General features: G+C 33.1%; 1 protein-coding gene across 1 annotated transcript in view; it reads left to right on the forward strand.

Annotated features, from left to right (window-relative positions):
• Positions 1 to 16,930, forward strand: part of LOC111055387 (xanthine dehydrogenase) — a 101,572-nt gene extending 84,642 nt beyond the window's left edge. The window contains exons 21-28 of the mRNA XM_039427646.1: positions 655 to 800; positions 1,145 to 1,322; positions 2,942 to 3,070; positions 3,734 to 3,861; positions 9,620 to 9,734; positions 11,370 to 11,624; positions 13,761 to 13,928; positions 15,278 to 16,930. Of these exons, the coding sequence (XP_039283580.1) occupies positions 655 to 800; positions 1,145 to 1,322; positions 2,942 to 3,070; positions 3,734 to 3,861; positions 9,620 to 9,734; positions 11,370 to 11,624; positions 13,761 to 13,928; positions 15,278 to 15,328 (1,170 nt within the window). The 3' untranslated portion in view covers positions 15,329 to 16,930. The remainder of the gene's footprint in view (positions 1 to 654; positions 801 to 1,144; positions 1,323 to 2,941; positions 3,071 to 3,733; positions 3,862 to 9,619; positions 9,735 to 11,369; positions 11,625 to 13,760; positions 13,929 to 15,277) is intronic.
• Positions 16,931 to 17,329: the final 399 nt, after the last annotated feature.

The following is a 17,329-nucleotide window of genomic DNA, read 5'->3' on the forward strand; positions in this document are numbered from 1 at the left end:
TTCTAATTTTATTGATTCTAAAGGTGCGTACAGATTCACGCGCCGCGAACATGAGCAATTCACTTTCAATCAGCTGATGTCAAGCTTTTTATATCTGTATCTTACCGTCTCTGTAAAAATACAGATATAGTCAGGTGATTAAAAGTGAATTGCTCATGTTCGCGGCGCGTATATCTGTATGCACCTTTAAGGTGACAATTTCTAATTTTTATTGATTCTAAAGTTGACAAGTTCTATTTCTATTGATTCTAAAGGTGACAATTTCTAATTTTTATTGATTCTAAGAGTGCCAATTTCTATTTCTATTATTTCTAAGAGTGACAATTTCTTATTTCATTGATCCTAAAGGTGACAATTTCTAATTTTACCGTATTGATTCTAAGAGTGACAATTTCTATTTGTATTGATTCTTAGAGTGACAATTTCTAATTTTATTGTTTCTAAGAGTGACAATTTCCAATTTTATTGATTCTAAAGGTTACAATTTCTAATTTTATTGATTTTAAAGGTGACAATTTCCAATTTTATTGATTATAAAGGTTACAATTTCTAATTTTATTGATTCTAAAGGTGACAATTTCTAATTTTATTGATTCTAAATGTGACAATTTCTATTTCAATTGATTCTAACAGTGCCCTTTTTGCGAATTTCAGCTGACAGAACTGAACATGTACAGAGAAGGCCAGGCAACGCATTTCAACCAGGAGCTCAAATACTGCACGCTGACGCGTTGCTGGCAACAGGTTCTCAACGACTCGAACTTCGAGCAACGAAAACAACAAGTCGAGCAATTCAACAAGTCAGTATAATTATGATTTTATTCCAAATATATTATATTTCCATTCATTTATTATTTAGCTTGTTAGGCCTATAATAAATTGTTGGCAACAGGTTTCCAACTATCAAATTTCGAGTAACGCAAGTCGAGCAATACAACAAGTTAGGCCCAGTCGCACAACATCCGGTTAAATTTTAATCGTGATTAATTCCATGAGAACCAATCAGACGGCTTCTCTGATTGGTTATCATGGAATTAATTACGGTTGTGCAACCGGCACTTAGTGTTGTGTCTTTGTTTATTATTCAGAGCACTTTATTGAATAACTGTTTTAATTTTATCTATCTTTTTTAATGTAATTTTAGAGAGCATCGTTGGCGCAAACGGGGCCTGGCTGTTGTTCCGACCAAGTTCGGCATAGCATTCACCAGTTTATTCCTGAACCAGGCCGGGGCTCTGGTGCACATATACATGGACGGAGCTGTGCTCATTTCACACGGAGGCACTGAGATGGGACAAGGGCTGCACACTAAAATGCTACAGGTAACAATAATATAGAAGATATTCTAATAGGGATACGGTACTTGAATTGTTTAAATATTATAGAAATTATTACTAGTACCCTTTTTATCCTTCTTCTTATAAACAAAACTATAGTGAGGTCCACGTTATAATGGATGTGGAGAAAGATAGGAGAACAACGTTGCCGATCCTCTGTAGCTGATAAAGGTTTATTCTTTATTGATGTAATATTAACTGTTCATTCTCGTTTAAAATAATCAATTATATTTTAAATGAAAAAGACTAAGAAATTGTCAAAAAACCATAGATTTATTGATACTTAGAAAGACCGGTTTCAGTTATTACACCATTGTCAATTTCTGATAAACTAAAACTAAATACAAGAGCAGCAGAATTTATATTAGTAGGCGAGTACTGTTATTGGTTAAGGGCATGGACGCCTACCTTTGGCCCAGCTAGACATTCTCCTCCCACTTAACGGTGTCACAAAATGGTGGCTTAAGCAACAGAATCGCCATGATAACAAAATTTACTTTCAGTACAAAATAAGAACCAAGAAAACAAGTGAAAGATAATAAAACAAATATGTAAATGGAAAAACTATTGACTAATGTATGCTTACAATGTTATGATGAAACTAAATTCGTAGTGTTGTATTGTTTAAAATGAATCTGGTCATTTAAACTATACTGGGAATTTTTCTTAATTATTCTTGACAATTTCATAGTCTTTTTCATTTAATATGAATAATTAACACAATATCAACTTCTCAACTACGGTACACAAAAAGTCAATTATATTTCATAAAGCAAGAAACTATATATTATTTTTCAATGATTTCATAATGAATTTTCATAATCAAGATAAATATTCTCTCAATTAATTATATTTATAAATTGTTAAAAAACGATCTGGCAACAGAGCAAAGCGGTAAAGAGATAGCGCTATCCGCTCTGTTGAATGATAGACAAGGATAGTAATGCCATTGCTAATCACACACTGCCATTATAACGTGGACCTCACTATAGTTGTGTTTATGTTAAAAAGTATAAAAAGTGTACTATATAGTAATTTCTATGATAATAAAACAATAATAAAATTTATTCTGATCAAAAAATAGTTTATAAATCATATAAGTTTTACATGTATGTGAATGAGTTGTAGGAAGTTCTTTATTATTCTTTATTCTTCTCCTTTCTCTTCTTATCCTTCTCCTTCTCTTGCTCCTTTGCATTTGCTCTTCTTCCCTTATTCTGCTTTTTCTCCTCACATTCTTCTTTCCCTTCCACTTCTCATTTTTCATCCAGTCTGACACACTATTTTATTTACTTTGTTGTTGTTATGTTTTTTTTTGTTTTTGTCACTACATTACATTCATATATAGAGTGCTTATTCCTTTCAGTGCCGGTTTCACAAAAGCTGGTCAAATTTTAATCGTGATTAATTCACAAGAACCAATCAGAGAAGCCGTCTTATAAAAAAGGTCTTCTCTGATTGGTTCTCATGAAATTAATCACGGTTGAAATTTAACCGGCTTTTGTGCAACCAGCACTCAGTGTCTTATTTCACTCAAGTTGGTTCCAATTTAGTGGAGCTGCAATAATTGATCCTAATAATAATTGTAATTATCTTTATTTCAGGTAGCTAGCCGTGCCCTGGGTATACCAGTAGACCTCATCCACATATCGGAAACTTCAACAGACAAAGTGCCCAATACTTCAGCTACAGCTGCCAGCAGTGGATCAGACCTCAACGGAATGGCTATCTTGGTAACAATGATTTTTCTATCTCAAATTCAATTCTTACACAAATAATGTTCCAAACTTCAATAATCGGGATCCATCAGATCAGCTAGTTGCTTATTAACTTATCAATTCACTCAATACATAGAGTACATAACAAAAGAATAAATCAATACATCAAATAAATAACAACTACCTGTTTATTTACCAAAATATATACTCATATATATACTCAGGCAAGGTGGAACTTCTGTCGGGACTCCTCATCAATAAAATCCATACTAATATGTTTTTATTTATTAATACTAAAGTATAACAATATTAGTGTTAAAATATTCATGTGTAATGTAATGGAAGAAATGTGTCCAGTAGAACATAAAATAGGCCCGGTTGTACTAAAGTATGTTAACTTCTAATCCCAGTTTAGAGCTTACTTTAAAGCTATTCATTTGATGTTTTGAGTGAGTAATATAAATGCAGTTCGTGATGGAATCGAAATTTGATTAATTACTTGCTTTCCATGGTTTTATATTAGTGTGATTACTGCTGTCTTATACTTTCTCCACCTCAATTAAAAATGTATGTCCTCGAAAAAATGTATTTTTGGTTTATTTATTTTATGTTCTCACATTTCTCCAATACATTCTTCTTTGAAGTGAATTACTTATTTGAGACTACTTTTGATTGCAGTACGCCTGTGAGACCCTTCTGGAACGTCTGAAACCCTACAAAGAAGCCAACCCTAAGGGAACTTGGAAGGACTGGGTTCACAAGGCCTTCTTCGACAGGGTATCACTGTCAGCAGCTGGTTTCTATAAGTAAGTAACACAGACAGAAAATATTCCGTTGAAAAATTATTAAGATTTGTGTCAAAAACAATTATTTTCATTATAAAGATGGGCCTTAGTTTTTGCATGCGTGATAGCTTCCATAATATGTACCGTACAGTAGGCATTTGTTGAGCATAAATATTTGTGTAAAAAAAAGATATTTCTATTAGAAATATGATTGTGCCTTAGGTTTTGTATAGTCTTTTCAAGTACAGTATATTTAGCTGAAAGTTTTATGTGAATTTCAATTTATCAATAACAGTATAACAATATTCATGTGTAATGAAATGGAAAAAATGTGTCCAGAAGAACATATATAGGCCCGGTTGTACTAAAGTCTGTTAACTTCTAATCCCAATTGAATGCCAGGAGAAGCAATCAGAGAAGCCTTTCTCTCAGAAAAATCTCTTGAACTCTTAAACAATACAATATAATGTAGACTATGAATCATAAAAATAATAGACAAGCAAGAAATACATAATAAGATTCCAATAACACAGAAACTCTTAATTTAAAAATAACTTGTTCTCAATCTGACAAAGCCAGCAAAACCTAGGTTTGTGCGCTGGAATAGGTACATAGTACTAAACTGATAGAGCTTGTAAGGGAAAATGTAAAACACTTTTATGCTCACAAAAAGATAAATGTTAGAGAGCGAGAGAAGAAGAAGGGAAGAGAAAGAAGCATGAAACGCTAAAGAAGGATGTAAGGAGAAAGAGAATGAAAAGAATGAAATTGAATAGTATGTATAGGTACAGAAGTTTTCAATTACTACAAGATATTATTGAATTCTCCCTACAATTTTATCCAGTCCTCTATTACATGCAAATTTTACCTCGAGATCCTGTTTATGAGAAAATTTTCCGGTATACAATTGATAAATTTATGGCATATATGATCAAATCGCCTCCTACACACAGTTAGGTCCGTTCGCGGTACAGGAAATAGGTACTATTATGAAAGGAAGTAATCTTCTCTGATTCGTTCTCCTGAAATTTAATTTTTTAATTTAAAAATTTAACAGGCTTTTGTGCAACTGAGCCAATGTGTTATAAATTATCTGTAGATGGACTAAGTTACTTTGAAGCATTTGATGTTTGGAGAGAATTATAAATGCATTTCGTGATGGAATCCAAATCTAATTAGTTGTATTAATGGTTTCATTTGAATATTATACTAGTAGTTCTGTGAACAGTAGACCTCACGCAGTAATCTCATCCACAAGTACCTGATTGAAACTATAGACCTTATGGAAATACAGCAATAGACTGGCTTCTCCACACATCTGTGTAATCTCTTGTCAGCTGATTTATGATGAATAATTCTATAGTCTGATTTTTACTCTAATATTGGCGTATGAAGGAGGCTCCTTTTTCCTTTTATATTATCCTTGAAATGCAAAATTTCCAAAAACCTTGTATATGCGTCGACGCGCAATTTAAAAAGGAACATACCTGTCAAATTTCATGGAAATCTATTACCGCGTTTCGCCGTAAATGCGGAACATATAAACATTTAAACATTAAGAGAAATGCCAAACCGTCGACTTGAATCTTATTAGACCTCACTTCGCTCGGTTAAATATAGTTTCTTCAGCTCAATTATAATAGTATGTCCTCAAAAAAATGTATTTTTGATTTATTTATTTAATATTCTCACATTTCTCCAATACATTCTTCTTTGAAGTGAATTACTTATTTGAGACTATATATTTTCGTATAGTTTCTTCAGCTCAATTCTAATAGTATGTCTTCGAAAAAATGTATTTTTGATTTATTTATTTCATATTTTCACATTTCTCCAATACATTCTACTTCAAAGTGAGGATTCTACTTTGAAAATATGTTTGATTGCAGTATGCTTGTGAGACCCTTCTGGAACGTCTAAAACCGTACAAAGAAGCCAACCCTAAGGGAACTTGGAAGGACTGGGTCCACAAGGCCTTCTTCGACAGGGTATCACTGTCAGCAGCTGGTTTCTATAAGTAAGTAGCCTACCATAGAAAGAAAATATTCTGTTAAAAAATGATGAAAATTTGTGACAAAATTTATTATTTTTATAACGAAGATGGACCGAATGTTAAATGTTTTGCATTGTTGATGGTGCCGTGCTACCAATAAATCCATAAAATAAATAAATCAATCCCTTTCCAGTGGGATGATAATGAGAGATGAGCTCTAAGTAGGTCCTAATAATTGTCCTACTATTTTAGGTGTGTTCTGAACCACTGTGAAGTGTTTCTCGAACTTAAGAACTGTCAGTTGAGGGAGCTGGCCTAGACAGGTACCATTCTAACATAATTACAATAGAACGATACTCCATACAAACGTTTGCCTAGTTTTATCTAGAGAAAATTATCATACATCATAATCACCAACGTTAGTAGACAAAAGGTTGATCACTCACAGGTGTATGATTCAAAGTGGTGGGGGGAACGCCAGCGTGACGTCACGTGTAGTAAAAATGTTCTAGAGTAACGTACCACACTGAGCATACAGTTTATTCACTGTATCTTCAAATATATCGTCGTATAATCTCCTCAAGATTGACCTAGAACTTTAAAATTCTCCATACTTATAGCGAATGAATCACCGATTCTAATGATGTTGTTAAATATTTCAAGTTCATTCAACTTTTATGAATAAAATGAAGTTGAAAGTTTTTCATGAATCTAAAAACGTGACACGAAAAAGTTAATAAGCTGGAGAAGCGTTAGTAGACAATGTTATACTATTATAATTTCAGATTAACCCTTAAAAATCTTGATAAACCAATGCATCGCAATAAACCGATAAACCGATCCCGATAAATCCGATGAATTTCATTCATTGTAAATGCACTGAACACATGCTGGTATCGAGCACATGTTCTACGAGAATCAAAATATCTCATCCCCGAAATTCACTAGCTGATGTATAGCCAAACTACAAAATATACACACGACCTAGAAGATGAAGAAACCTTAAGGGTTTGAAAGGGAAGGTTAGGAGGTGGGGTTTTTGCTTTTATATGGCAAAATGATTGTATTATTCAAATGTTTTAATAATTATTGTAAAGCAGAAACAGAAAGCTTGCATGTCAGAAAATGTTTGTGTTATATAATTTGACTATACGACACCATATGATTTTCAAGAATGCGATACTCTGCCTACTCTGTACTACAGCCTACGTCACGGCTGCAGTTCCCCCACTCCAATTGCATTTCAACGAAAATACTATAGATGAGTGACCAACCTTCTGTCTACTAACTTTGCATAATCACAGCCTGGATATATAAGAACATCAGCCTGCCATAATCTCATAAATGGAAGGAAAATTTCAAATTTCTTCATCCAATACATTTTTCCTACTTCAAATTCAAATTTATTTGTTCCTTGTACAAATTCATACATACGTAAACTCAATATAAATGAGAATATAAATCTGAGTACATTTTAAAAATTATTTCGTCATGACATGTTTCGGCTACTAAGTTCCATCATCTTGAAACTCATCATTAAACTTGAGTTCAATACAAGATGTTTGTTATAGAGAACGTTCTGTATTTTATTTCATATTGACATAGTATTCACATTATTTGGACTTGATTATGGCATTAGTAGCCGTAAGATGTCGTGACGAAATAATATTTAAAAATGGTACTCAAATTAATATTTTTATTTATATTCAAAAATAGCCCTAAAGAAAAAAAGACAATACGTAAATACATTCATAATTCACATATAATATTATATTATATTAATATTACGATGGTGTGATCACCGAAACTAGTAGTTACGTTACAATTGATATTCTTGTTTTTTAATATTTTATCAATTTAAAGGTTACTATAATTATTCTATTTTATGAATATTATAAATGATATATTTTTGTTGACGTCAAGTTAAATATTGGGGCACCGAGCTTCGCTCGTTATTTTTATTTATTGTTAAACAGAACAAAATTCTCTAAAATGATCGGGTTTTATATTTCACAGCTGGCTATACGTCATCTTATGAATTTCGGTGATGCGATATTTTGATTTTTCACATAATCACTCATTCACTTTTTTACTATCCACAGCTGTTTCAGCCAAGGATGAATTATCCTTTTAATGTCGTTCAGCGAGTTTTACCTAGGATGAGACCTAGTACAATCGAATCTTTATATCATGAACCTACTATGTTCCAAATTTCGTGAAAATCGTTAGAGCCGTTTTCGAGATCCGTTAAACATAAATAACCAGATATAAAAAGAGCAAGATATAAAAATAGCAAGATGTAAAAATAGCCAGATATAAAAATAACCAGATATATAAATACAGAAATTGCTCGCTTAATATAATAGGATTATTAAAACCTACAATTTATTGAGTGAAATCTATCATCCATCAAACATTACAAATAACTAATCCAGTATTGAATGTTTTCAGTTACGAACATTAATTTTAAAGTTTGTAGAGTGAATATTGATGTGGAACTTTTCCATAATTGAAGAGACTTGAGATCTTGACAATATTAATAATAATAAAATATCATTATTACTGGTAGTTTTGTGAACAGTAGACCTCGCGCAATTATAAACCACAGCCTCCTCTTATACTGTCCATCAGAGTAAATCCTCTCTGTATGTCGTGTCGGCGAGATATCGGTGTGAAAACGGCTAATGGCTGTTGGGGTTGGTGTCTCAAAAATGCTAACATCAAAAGCTAATCTTCTTCAAGACATACTGGCAACAGGACAGCCAGAATTCAAAGCAGAGAGCCAATACCTACTATGTTATTTTGGTTATTAATTGAATGCGTTATTGCATGCAATCAATAGGTCATTTAATAGTGCATAAAAATTGCATTCAATGAGGCATGTAATTAATAGTCCACACAGCAGCTGATTTCCACCTAGTTACATTGAGATATTTAATTGCATGCAATTTATAATCCACACTCGACAGCTGATTTATGATGAATAATACTATAGTCTGATTTTTACTCTAATATTGGCATTTGAAGGAGGCTCCTTCTCCTTTTATATTATCCTTGAAATGCAGAATTTTCAAAAACCTTGTATATACGTCGACGCGCAATTTAAAAAGGAACATACCTGTTAAATTTCATGAAAATCTATTGCTGCGTCTCGCCGTAAATGCGCAACATATAAACATTTAAAAATAAAGAGAATGCAAAAACCGTCGACTTGAATCTTAGACCTCACTTCGCTTGGTCAATTATTAGACAATATTGAAATAAAGTGAAATATTTACAAAGTCTCTTATTTCAATTTTAAACTTCAAATAGGCCTACTGTTGTTAATGAGATGTAAAGATTTGAATTTTCAACCTGAAGGTGACGCCATAGGTGTTGAAACATGTTTATAACTTTTCAATAAATTCGTGATATTTCCAGACAACATTCCAGTGTTTCATTATCAATTTTCATCATTATTAATGGAGTGGCCGTAGTCGAGTGGATCAGATGCTGGCTTTATGATTCAGAGGCCCGGGTTCAAATCCCGGCCCGGGCAAGATATTTATCTCGAGCCACTTCCGTGTTTCGGATGGACACTTCAATTCGTCGGTCCCGGCTGCCTAGAAAGCAGTCGTTAGGTCATGTCAGAGGCCCTGAAATTGATCAGTTGCGACCTGAAAACTCTGACACCAGACCTGAGCCAGCCAGGTCACACGATATTATTATCATCATTATTATTATTATTATTAATTATATTTTATTACATATTTTATCATTGTGAGTGATAATAAATTCTATTTTCAGGACCCCAGACATAGGCTACAACTTCCAGAATAATACTGGTATGGCGTTCAGCTATTTCACTTATGGTGCCGCTGTATCGGAAGTCGAGATTGACTGTCTCACTGGAGATCATCAGGTACCAAATCACAACATGAAAAAAAAAATTATTGTTATCATTCACAACATAATATTTATGAGAATCTGGCAAAGTGGATAGCTCTTGGATGCGAGCTTTAAATGTAGGCTATAGGTTGTTTATTATAAAATTTGCAACCTGAATAACTAGGCTTACCCTCAAAAAGCTTCTTCTTGAGAGGCTGAATAGCAAAGTTTTCTCTGCCTCCAGTATTTTAGGATCTCGTATCGGAGCAGGACTTCCTATATCTATATATATAAGAGCGAAATGGCACTCACTCACTGACTGACTGACTCACTCAATCGCAGAACTAAAAATCTACCGGACCAAAAACGTTCAAATTTGGTAGGTATGTTCAGTTGGCCCTTTAGATGCGCACTAAGAACGGATTTGGAAAAATTTCCAAAGATACGCCCAAAATCAGTGTTTTTCCAGCGTTTTTTAGCGTTTTTTCAGCTTTATCAAGAACATATGAACAGAGAATGTTCATATTTAGTACAGAAGCTCAGATAGGATATAATAATGTTGTGTTAGAAGGAATTTGCAATAACGTCAAAGATACGCCCAAAATTATTGTTTTTTTCTTTTTTCTCAGCTTTATCAAGAACATATGAACAGAAAATGTTCATATTTAGTACAGAAGCTCAGATAGGATGTAATAATGTTGTGTTAGAAGAAATTTGAAATAACGTCAAAGATACGCCCAAAATCTGCGTTTTTCCAGCGTTTTTTTTCGCGCTTTCTCAGCTTTATCATGAACAAATGAACAGAAAATGTTCAAATTTACTACAGAAGCTCAGCTGGGGTGTAATAATGTTGAGTTTGAAGGAATTTGAAATAACGTCAAAGATACGCCCAAAATTAGGCTCTACTGGAGTACAATAATTCTCATAATACCCTGACGAAGCTTTCCACCCTGCACTTAATAATTAAAAATATTCGGTGAATGAATCGAGCGAGGAAGTACTTTGACTTTCTAATGGAATGAAGCTTGCTCAAATGAAAAATGCAGGCGAGTGAAGTGAGCCCGCTGATCTCATTTTTGGACGATCCAGTCGGGGGTCCGATATGGCGAGCGAAGCGAGCCTGACGGCTAGTATAGTATATAGGTTGTCCTATATACTATCATCATTTTTGAACGATACAGTCCTATATACTATCTCATTTTTGGACGATCCAGTCGGGGGTCCGATATAGCGAGCGAAGCGAGCCTGACGACTAGTATAGTATATAGGAGGTCCTAATCGGAGATAAATCTCAGGTCCATTCTATTTTTTACAGTATGCTTAATTAGTCTGAAAATGCGAAGGCATAGTAGCGATAATGATCTGAATGCTTCATTAATCTTTATTTATTCTCACAATAATTACACCACTAAAATGAAAGAGAGAGGAAAAATAGGGCAATCTTGTACTATTCCTCTCCCAAAATCAGATATAAGGTTACACATAGTCCGAATAGGACTATGTAGTCCTATGTAACTACGTAGTCTTTATTAGTTCTCCACTTAAAAAAATTTCAGTCCCAGAATAAATAAAACTTGATAAATAAATTAATGAGTGAATGAATGGACGTTTGTCTTTTTAATTTTTTTTGTCATTGATTCATAATTAATGAATGAACATTTGTCATTAGGTAAGACGCACCGACATAGTGATGGACCTCGGCGAGAGTCTGAACCCGGCCATAGACATCGGCCAGATAGAGGGCGGCTTCATGCAGGGCCAAGGCCTGTTTACACTGGAAGAGATGCTACACTCGCCTCAAGGCCTGCCGTACACTCGCGGCCCGGGCGCATACAAGATACCTGGCTTCGCAGACATACCTGTTGAGTTCAATGTCGCCTTACTCAAGGGTGCGCCCAACAAACGGGCTGTCTACTCGTCCAAGGTGAGTTTCTGATACCTTATACTTATACCGGGTGACACAGAATAACAGGAACATTTGAAAACGCCATAAAACATTAGTGGGAAGGGCAAAAATGATTTTATTCCAACTAATGTAAAGTTCAAGACTTGTCATTTGATAATACTTGCCATTTGAGAATTATTGATAACATCTATCACTTTTTGACAATTACTTCTTCAAGATGGCTTCCTCCTGCACGACTACACACGTCAAATCTGTGTTGAGATTCCTGAACGATTGCTGCAACATTTCAGCTGGGATATTGTTAATTTCATTTAGAATTGTCTGTTATGATTCAACCACAGTCATTGGTCAAGTTGTGAAAACGTTTGATTTGAGATAGCTCCGCAAACAGAAAATTGCTGGTGGCAACAGATCATGGGACCAGGAAACGCAGATGTTGCAGCGATCAATGAGGAATCGTCAACACAGATTTCAAGAGTGTATTCGTTCAGGAGGAAGCCATCTTAAAGAAGTAATTGTCGAAAAGTAATAGATGTTATCAATAATTCTCAAATGGCAAGTCTTGAACTTTACATTAGTTTGAATAAAATAATTTTTGCCCTTTCCACTAATGTTTTATGGCGTTTTTAAAAGTTCCCGTTATTCTGTGTCACCCTGTATTTTATATTATACTAGCAGGTAACCCGTGCTCCGCAAGAATCTAATTAAAAACTTGTCAAACTGTACCTACTGAGATTTTGTTAAATTTGAAATAAGCCTGTAACAACCCTCAGTAAATTGAGAATCTATATGCAAATGTCAAGTTAGTCAGTCCAGTAGTTCAAACGTGATGATGCGTCATTTGTGAATTCCTATCTCGTATAAGCCAGTTCTTTCCTTTATTATAGTATAAATTTAATGATAGATGATTTATCAATATCTTAGAATGTGAATAACTTTTTAACGGTTTGAGATATCGATACGCGGTTTTCACCTTCCATGTTTTCTTGAAATTCTGTATCGAAATAATGCGTATATGTAAGCTGACCAGATTTTGAGGTACTGATAACGGGGCGGGCACACAACCACACAACCGAGGGGATTGTGGTGGTGGTGGTGGTAGTTTTGTTTGTTATGCTGGTTGTTTTGCTCATTTATATACAGAATTTTCTGAAACAGACCGACAAAGTTTGAAGTGATACATCGATGAGGTAGCCACAAAATTATAATGATGAAAATTTGAAGAAAAAATAGAAATCTCCCTCCATTATTATCTCAGTAATGAAGCATTTTAGGACCCATATTCAGGCTGCTAGAACAATTTTCTTTATTTTGATGCAAGGAAACAACTCACCAAGTTTGTCGGTTTGTTTCAGAAACACTCTATAGTTTTTTTACCGAACAGTGAAAAAAATTCACTTGAAATCTAATTGATATGTACTCATGTGTCAATACTTTCTTTTGATGAATGAATCTTCTTTAAAATGTCAGGTTTTTAATTATAATATTATCAGAAATTAGAGTATAGTATTTAAAATAAAAAACTTGCAAGAGCAAAAATAACTCTAAAATGCTAAAACGGGACAATTAAGCGTCCCGAGAGGTTTGGTGGGGACAACGGGACTGTCTCGTTTAAAACGGGACGTCTGATCACCTTAATCATAAGTCCAAATTCTAATTTAAAAAATAAAAGTTAGATTCAAAATTATGGTTTCAAGATGACGGACCAAAATTTGGATGCAACAGAAAAGTACCTAGTTATTTCTATTCGAATAGGATTCCCAATCAGAGCTATCGTCAAATTCCTGTTTTCGTGATTCAATCTTGAAGAATTTAAAATAGGTGTATAACCATCCTCAGTAAATAAAACATCTTTAAACAAAATTTCAAGTTAATCAGTCCAGTAGTTAAGTGATGATGCGTCATTCGTGAATTTCCTATCCTCTATGTTTATAAGTTAGTTCTTTCCTTTATTATAGTAAAGATTAAAAATTTATTGAATGCTATTTCTCATACTCCAAGTAGAATTACACACACATCGATCTTTGGGCGTTTTTCATCATAACATTGAGATTGCCTCCCATTTTACACCTCTACTTTTTCTTCCACTATTCATGAAATTTTGTTTTTGTATGCTCTTCCATTTTATATTTTTTCATAAAACCTTTCTTGTAGGCTGTTGGTGAGCCGCCTCTATTTCTGGCTTCTTCGGTGTTCTTCGCGATCTACGAGGCAGTGAAGGCGGCCCGACTCGAGTCAGGACTCAGCGGGCATTTCAGATTCGACTCGCCCGCAACAGCGGCACGAATCCGTATGGCATGCGCTGATCACATTACTAGCAAGGTGAGTCTCCAGTCAATAATACCGACTCTGAGTTCTTCTATTTATTGATTCATGTCTCAGTTTAAAATGATGAATTATATTTATTCATAAAGAAAATGTGAATAAATAAAGAACTATCATAATTGAAATCAAATATTTGGTTAATTAATCATATTCAGACATTTTTACTCCAGATTTCTATCAATTTTGAGGTTTGACTAGAGTCAAAAATAGTGACTCTAGTCATTTTATTTATAACTTACTCATTCATTTCTCAGTGATAATATCAGTTTGGAGGTCAGACTCCAGTCAACAAAATGGCTCTAGTCAATCTATAATTTATTCATGTCGTTGTGATAATTTCAATCTGGAGGTTAGACTCCAGTCAAAAATACTGACTGTTACCATTCGTCTCTGTAATCATTTCAATAGCAAGGTTGGACTCTAGTGAAAATATTGACTCTAGTCATTTTATTTACTCCGTGAAAATACTGACTTCAGTCATTTTATTAATAATTCATTCAAGTCTCAGTGATAATATAAATTTGAAAGTCAGACTCTAGTCAAAAATTTGACTGTTAACATTTGTCTCAGTAATCATTTGAATAGCAAGATCAAACGTCAGACTCTAGTGAAAATATTGACTAGTCATTTTATTTATAATTCATTCAAGTTTCAGTGATAATATGAATAGAAAAGTCAGACTAGTCAAAAATACTTACTCTAGTCATTTTAGTTATAATTCATTCAAGTCTCAGTCATCATATCAATTGAAAGGTCAGACTCCAGTCAAAAATACTTACTCTAGTAACTCAATTTTCATTTATTCATGTCTCGGTAATCAAATCATTATAGTGAAGTCCACGTTATAATGGCAGTATGTGATTAGCATTGGCGTTGCTATCCTTGTTTATCATACGACAAAGCAGATAGCGCTATCCTTTTCTAGCTCCACAATTTTACCAGATCGTCTTTCAGCGATGTAGAAATATAATATATATGAAAAAATATCTCATTTGAATCATGAACATTTATTATTAGGTCATTGATAAATATAATTCCTTGACGAATTAGATGTGATTACTTATTTGCAACGAGAATGAACAGTTAATATTACATCAGATATACTAGTATCAGCTTTAGAAGGCATTGGCAAGGCAGAGAATCGGCAACGCTGCTCTCCTATCTTTATCCACTGCCATTATAACGTGTACCCTACTATAGCAAGGACTAAGGTGTCCTATTAGCACAGACTAAGGTGTAGATAATAATTATTGATTTCTCATTTCCTTTAAGATTACAAAGTTCTATTTGATTTTCATCAACATTTTTTTGCTGTTAATAAACGTTTTCTCTGTTTGTTTTTACAGTTCCCAGAGCCACCACAGGAAAGCTACAAGCCGTGGAATGTTGTGATATAATAGATCAACCAATCAAGATTGGAGAAAATTGAAAAAAATCAATATTATTGATAATGCTCAATTAGATAGTGTTAGAACAGAACACAAGTAAAAAAAAACTTTGGTGAGGGGGGTAGGTTCGTGCCATTTTTAGAGAGATACATTTTGTGATAGCATGATAAGGTACAGTATTTTGAGTGATACATTTATGTTGAAGCTCATAAAATGAGCTAGTGTGTGTCCATTTTTATTATCATTACAAAACTATTTTTGTTAGTTGTTGCTCAAAGCTAAAGCCATATAGGTACTATATTCAAATATATTCTAGAATCAAATCAATAAGAATATTTTAAATATTTATTACACAAGATTCATCCAACTAAATTGATTTTTTTTGTCAACAAAAAATTCTTGACGAATAAATAGAACACGATTCTATAGCCGGATAGTGTTTCCTTAAATGTGATGATAAAGATTATCACATTTGAGGTAAAAAAATCACATTTGTGTAAAAATTATCACATTTGTGATGGTTGTATATTCAACTCTTATTCATTATTGAGTTATTAATAGATTTCTATGATTCATTCGTTTATTTCGTGAAATATTCTTGCTGTTATACTATTATGATACCGTATTATACTTTTTATAATCAATACTTTATAATCATGCAATTGATTTGGAATTATTTATTCCCAGTACTTGATAAAATACTCATTGAAAATATTTTGAATGAAATCTTTACAGGTAGCAATAATAAACCATTTTTGTAATTAATTAAAAATATTGTAGTCATCTTGTATTTTGTATGATATATTTTTTTGACAATAATTCTCTATTAACTATATATATTTTTATGCATTTACGATTCACTTACTTTTGTAGGTGGTCTGTAGCTAGTTACAGTTATTTGTTTATACGCATCATTGTAATATTTTTATAGCTTAGCTATATGTATTTTATTATTATTTATGTATAGATTTGAAGTAGAACACAATATATTAGCTGATATAGTAAGTTGGTAAAGGGATTACGCCGTATATAGATATAGACGAAATGAATTCTGCCAATATTTATTCCTAGAGTTGATTAGGATTAATTATTATAAAGTATATTGAACGCTTTTTATAACCTTTGTATTTGTATTTGTGTTTCAATTATTTACTAAAACATGCTCAAAGATGACAAGATTTAAATACAATAATAATTGACCTACCGGTATGCTTTGTTTTTGGAGAAAAGCAACTCTCATGCTCTTATTTTCATATTATATTAGCACAGATTCAATTACTTGTTGTAGCCGTACCGTATTTCATGGTATATTTGGTACTGTAGTGGGAAGATATATAATATTTTTTGCTAGCTCATATTCTCTATAGGCCGTTCTATTTGTTCAAATCAAAACGTTTACAATCAAAATATTTATCAATCTTTTATTACGATGTGCCAGAAAGTGTACAAGTTTCTGAAAATATTATACCATGAATGATTCTAATTAACATTATCATACTTTTTTTAGAGAAATTATGTTGACTGCTGTCAAGCTTCTTTTGTTTTTAATATGCTTCAAGTTTTCTTTTAGAAAATGTATGAATTATTTTTAATAAAACTTTTCATATCATGTATGTTGTTGCTTTTTCTCTACCAATAACCTTTCTACATTTTTTATGATAAGTAATCTCAAGTCACAGACAAAAAAATCTGGTGTGGTACACTCACACAACTTTCCTTGTTCATTGAACTGGGAGCCTCATTCTTGAACGACAATAATCTAGAGAAATAACATAATGATGATTGGCGGCAACATAATTATTTGAAACTACGATCAGACTACTGTATATGTGTGTAGTCTATATAATTGTTTTCAGAGTACTTTTTCCTTTGTGTGAATTGTGAAATCCGATGATTTTTTAAAAGTCGTCAAAACAGCTGTTCTACAGATGAAATATCTCGACTATGTGTTATTTTTATAGACTGCTCTACCTACCTACCTCATGCACGAGAAGGAGGTTACAAAGTCCA

The sequence above is a fragment of the Nilaparvata lugens genome, chromosome 5 (assembly GCF_014356525.2).
Source record: "Nilaparvata lugens isolate BPH chromosome 5, ASM1435652v1, whole genome shotgun sequence".
NCBI classification, from domain to species: Eukaryota; Metazoa; Arthropoda; class Insecta; order Hemiptera; family Delphacidae; genus Nilaparvata; species Nilaparvata lugens.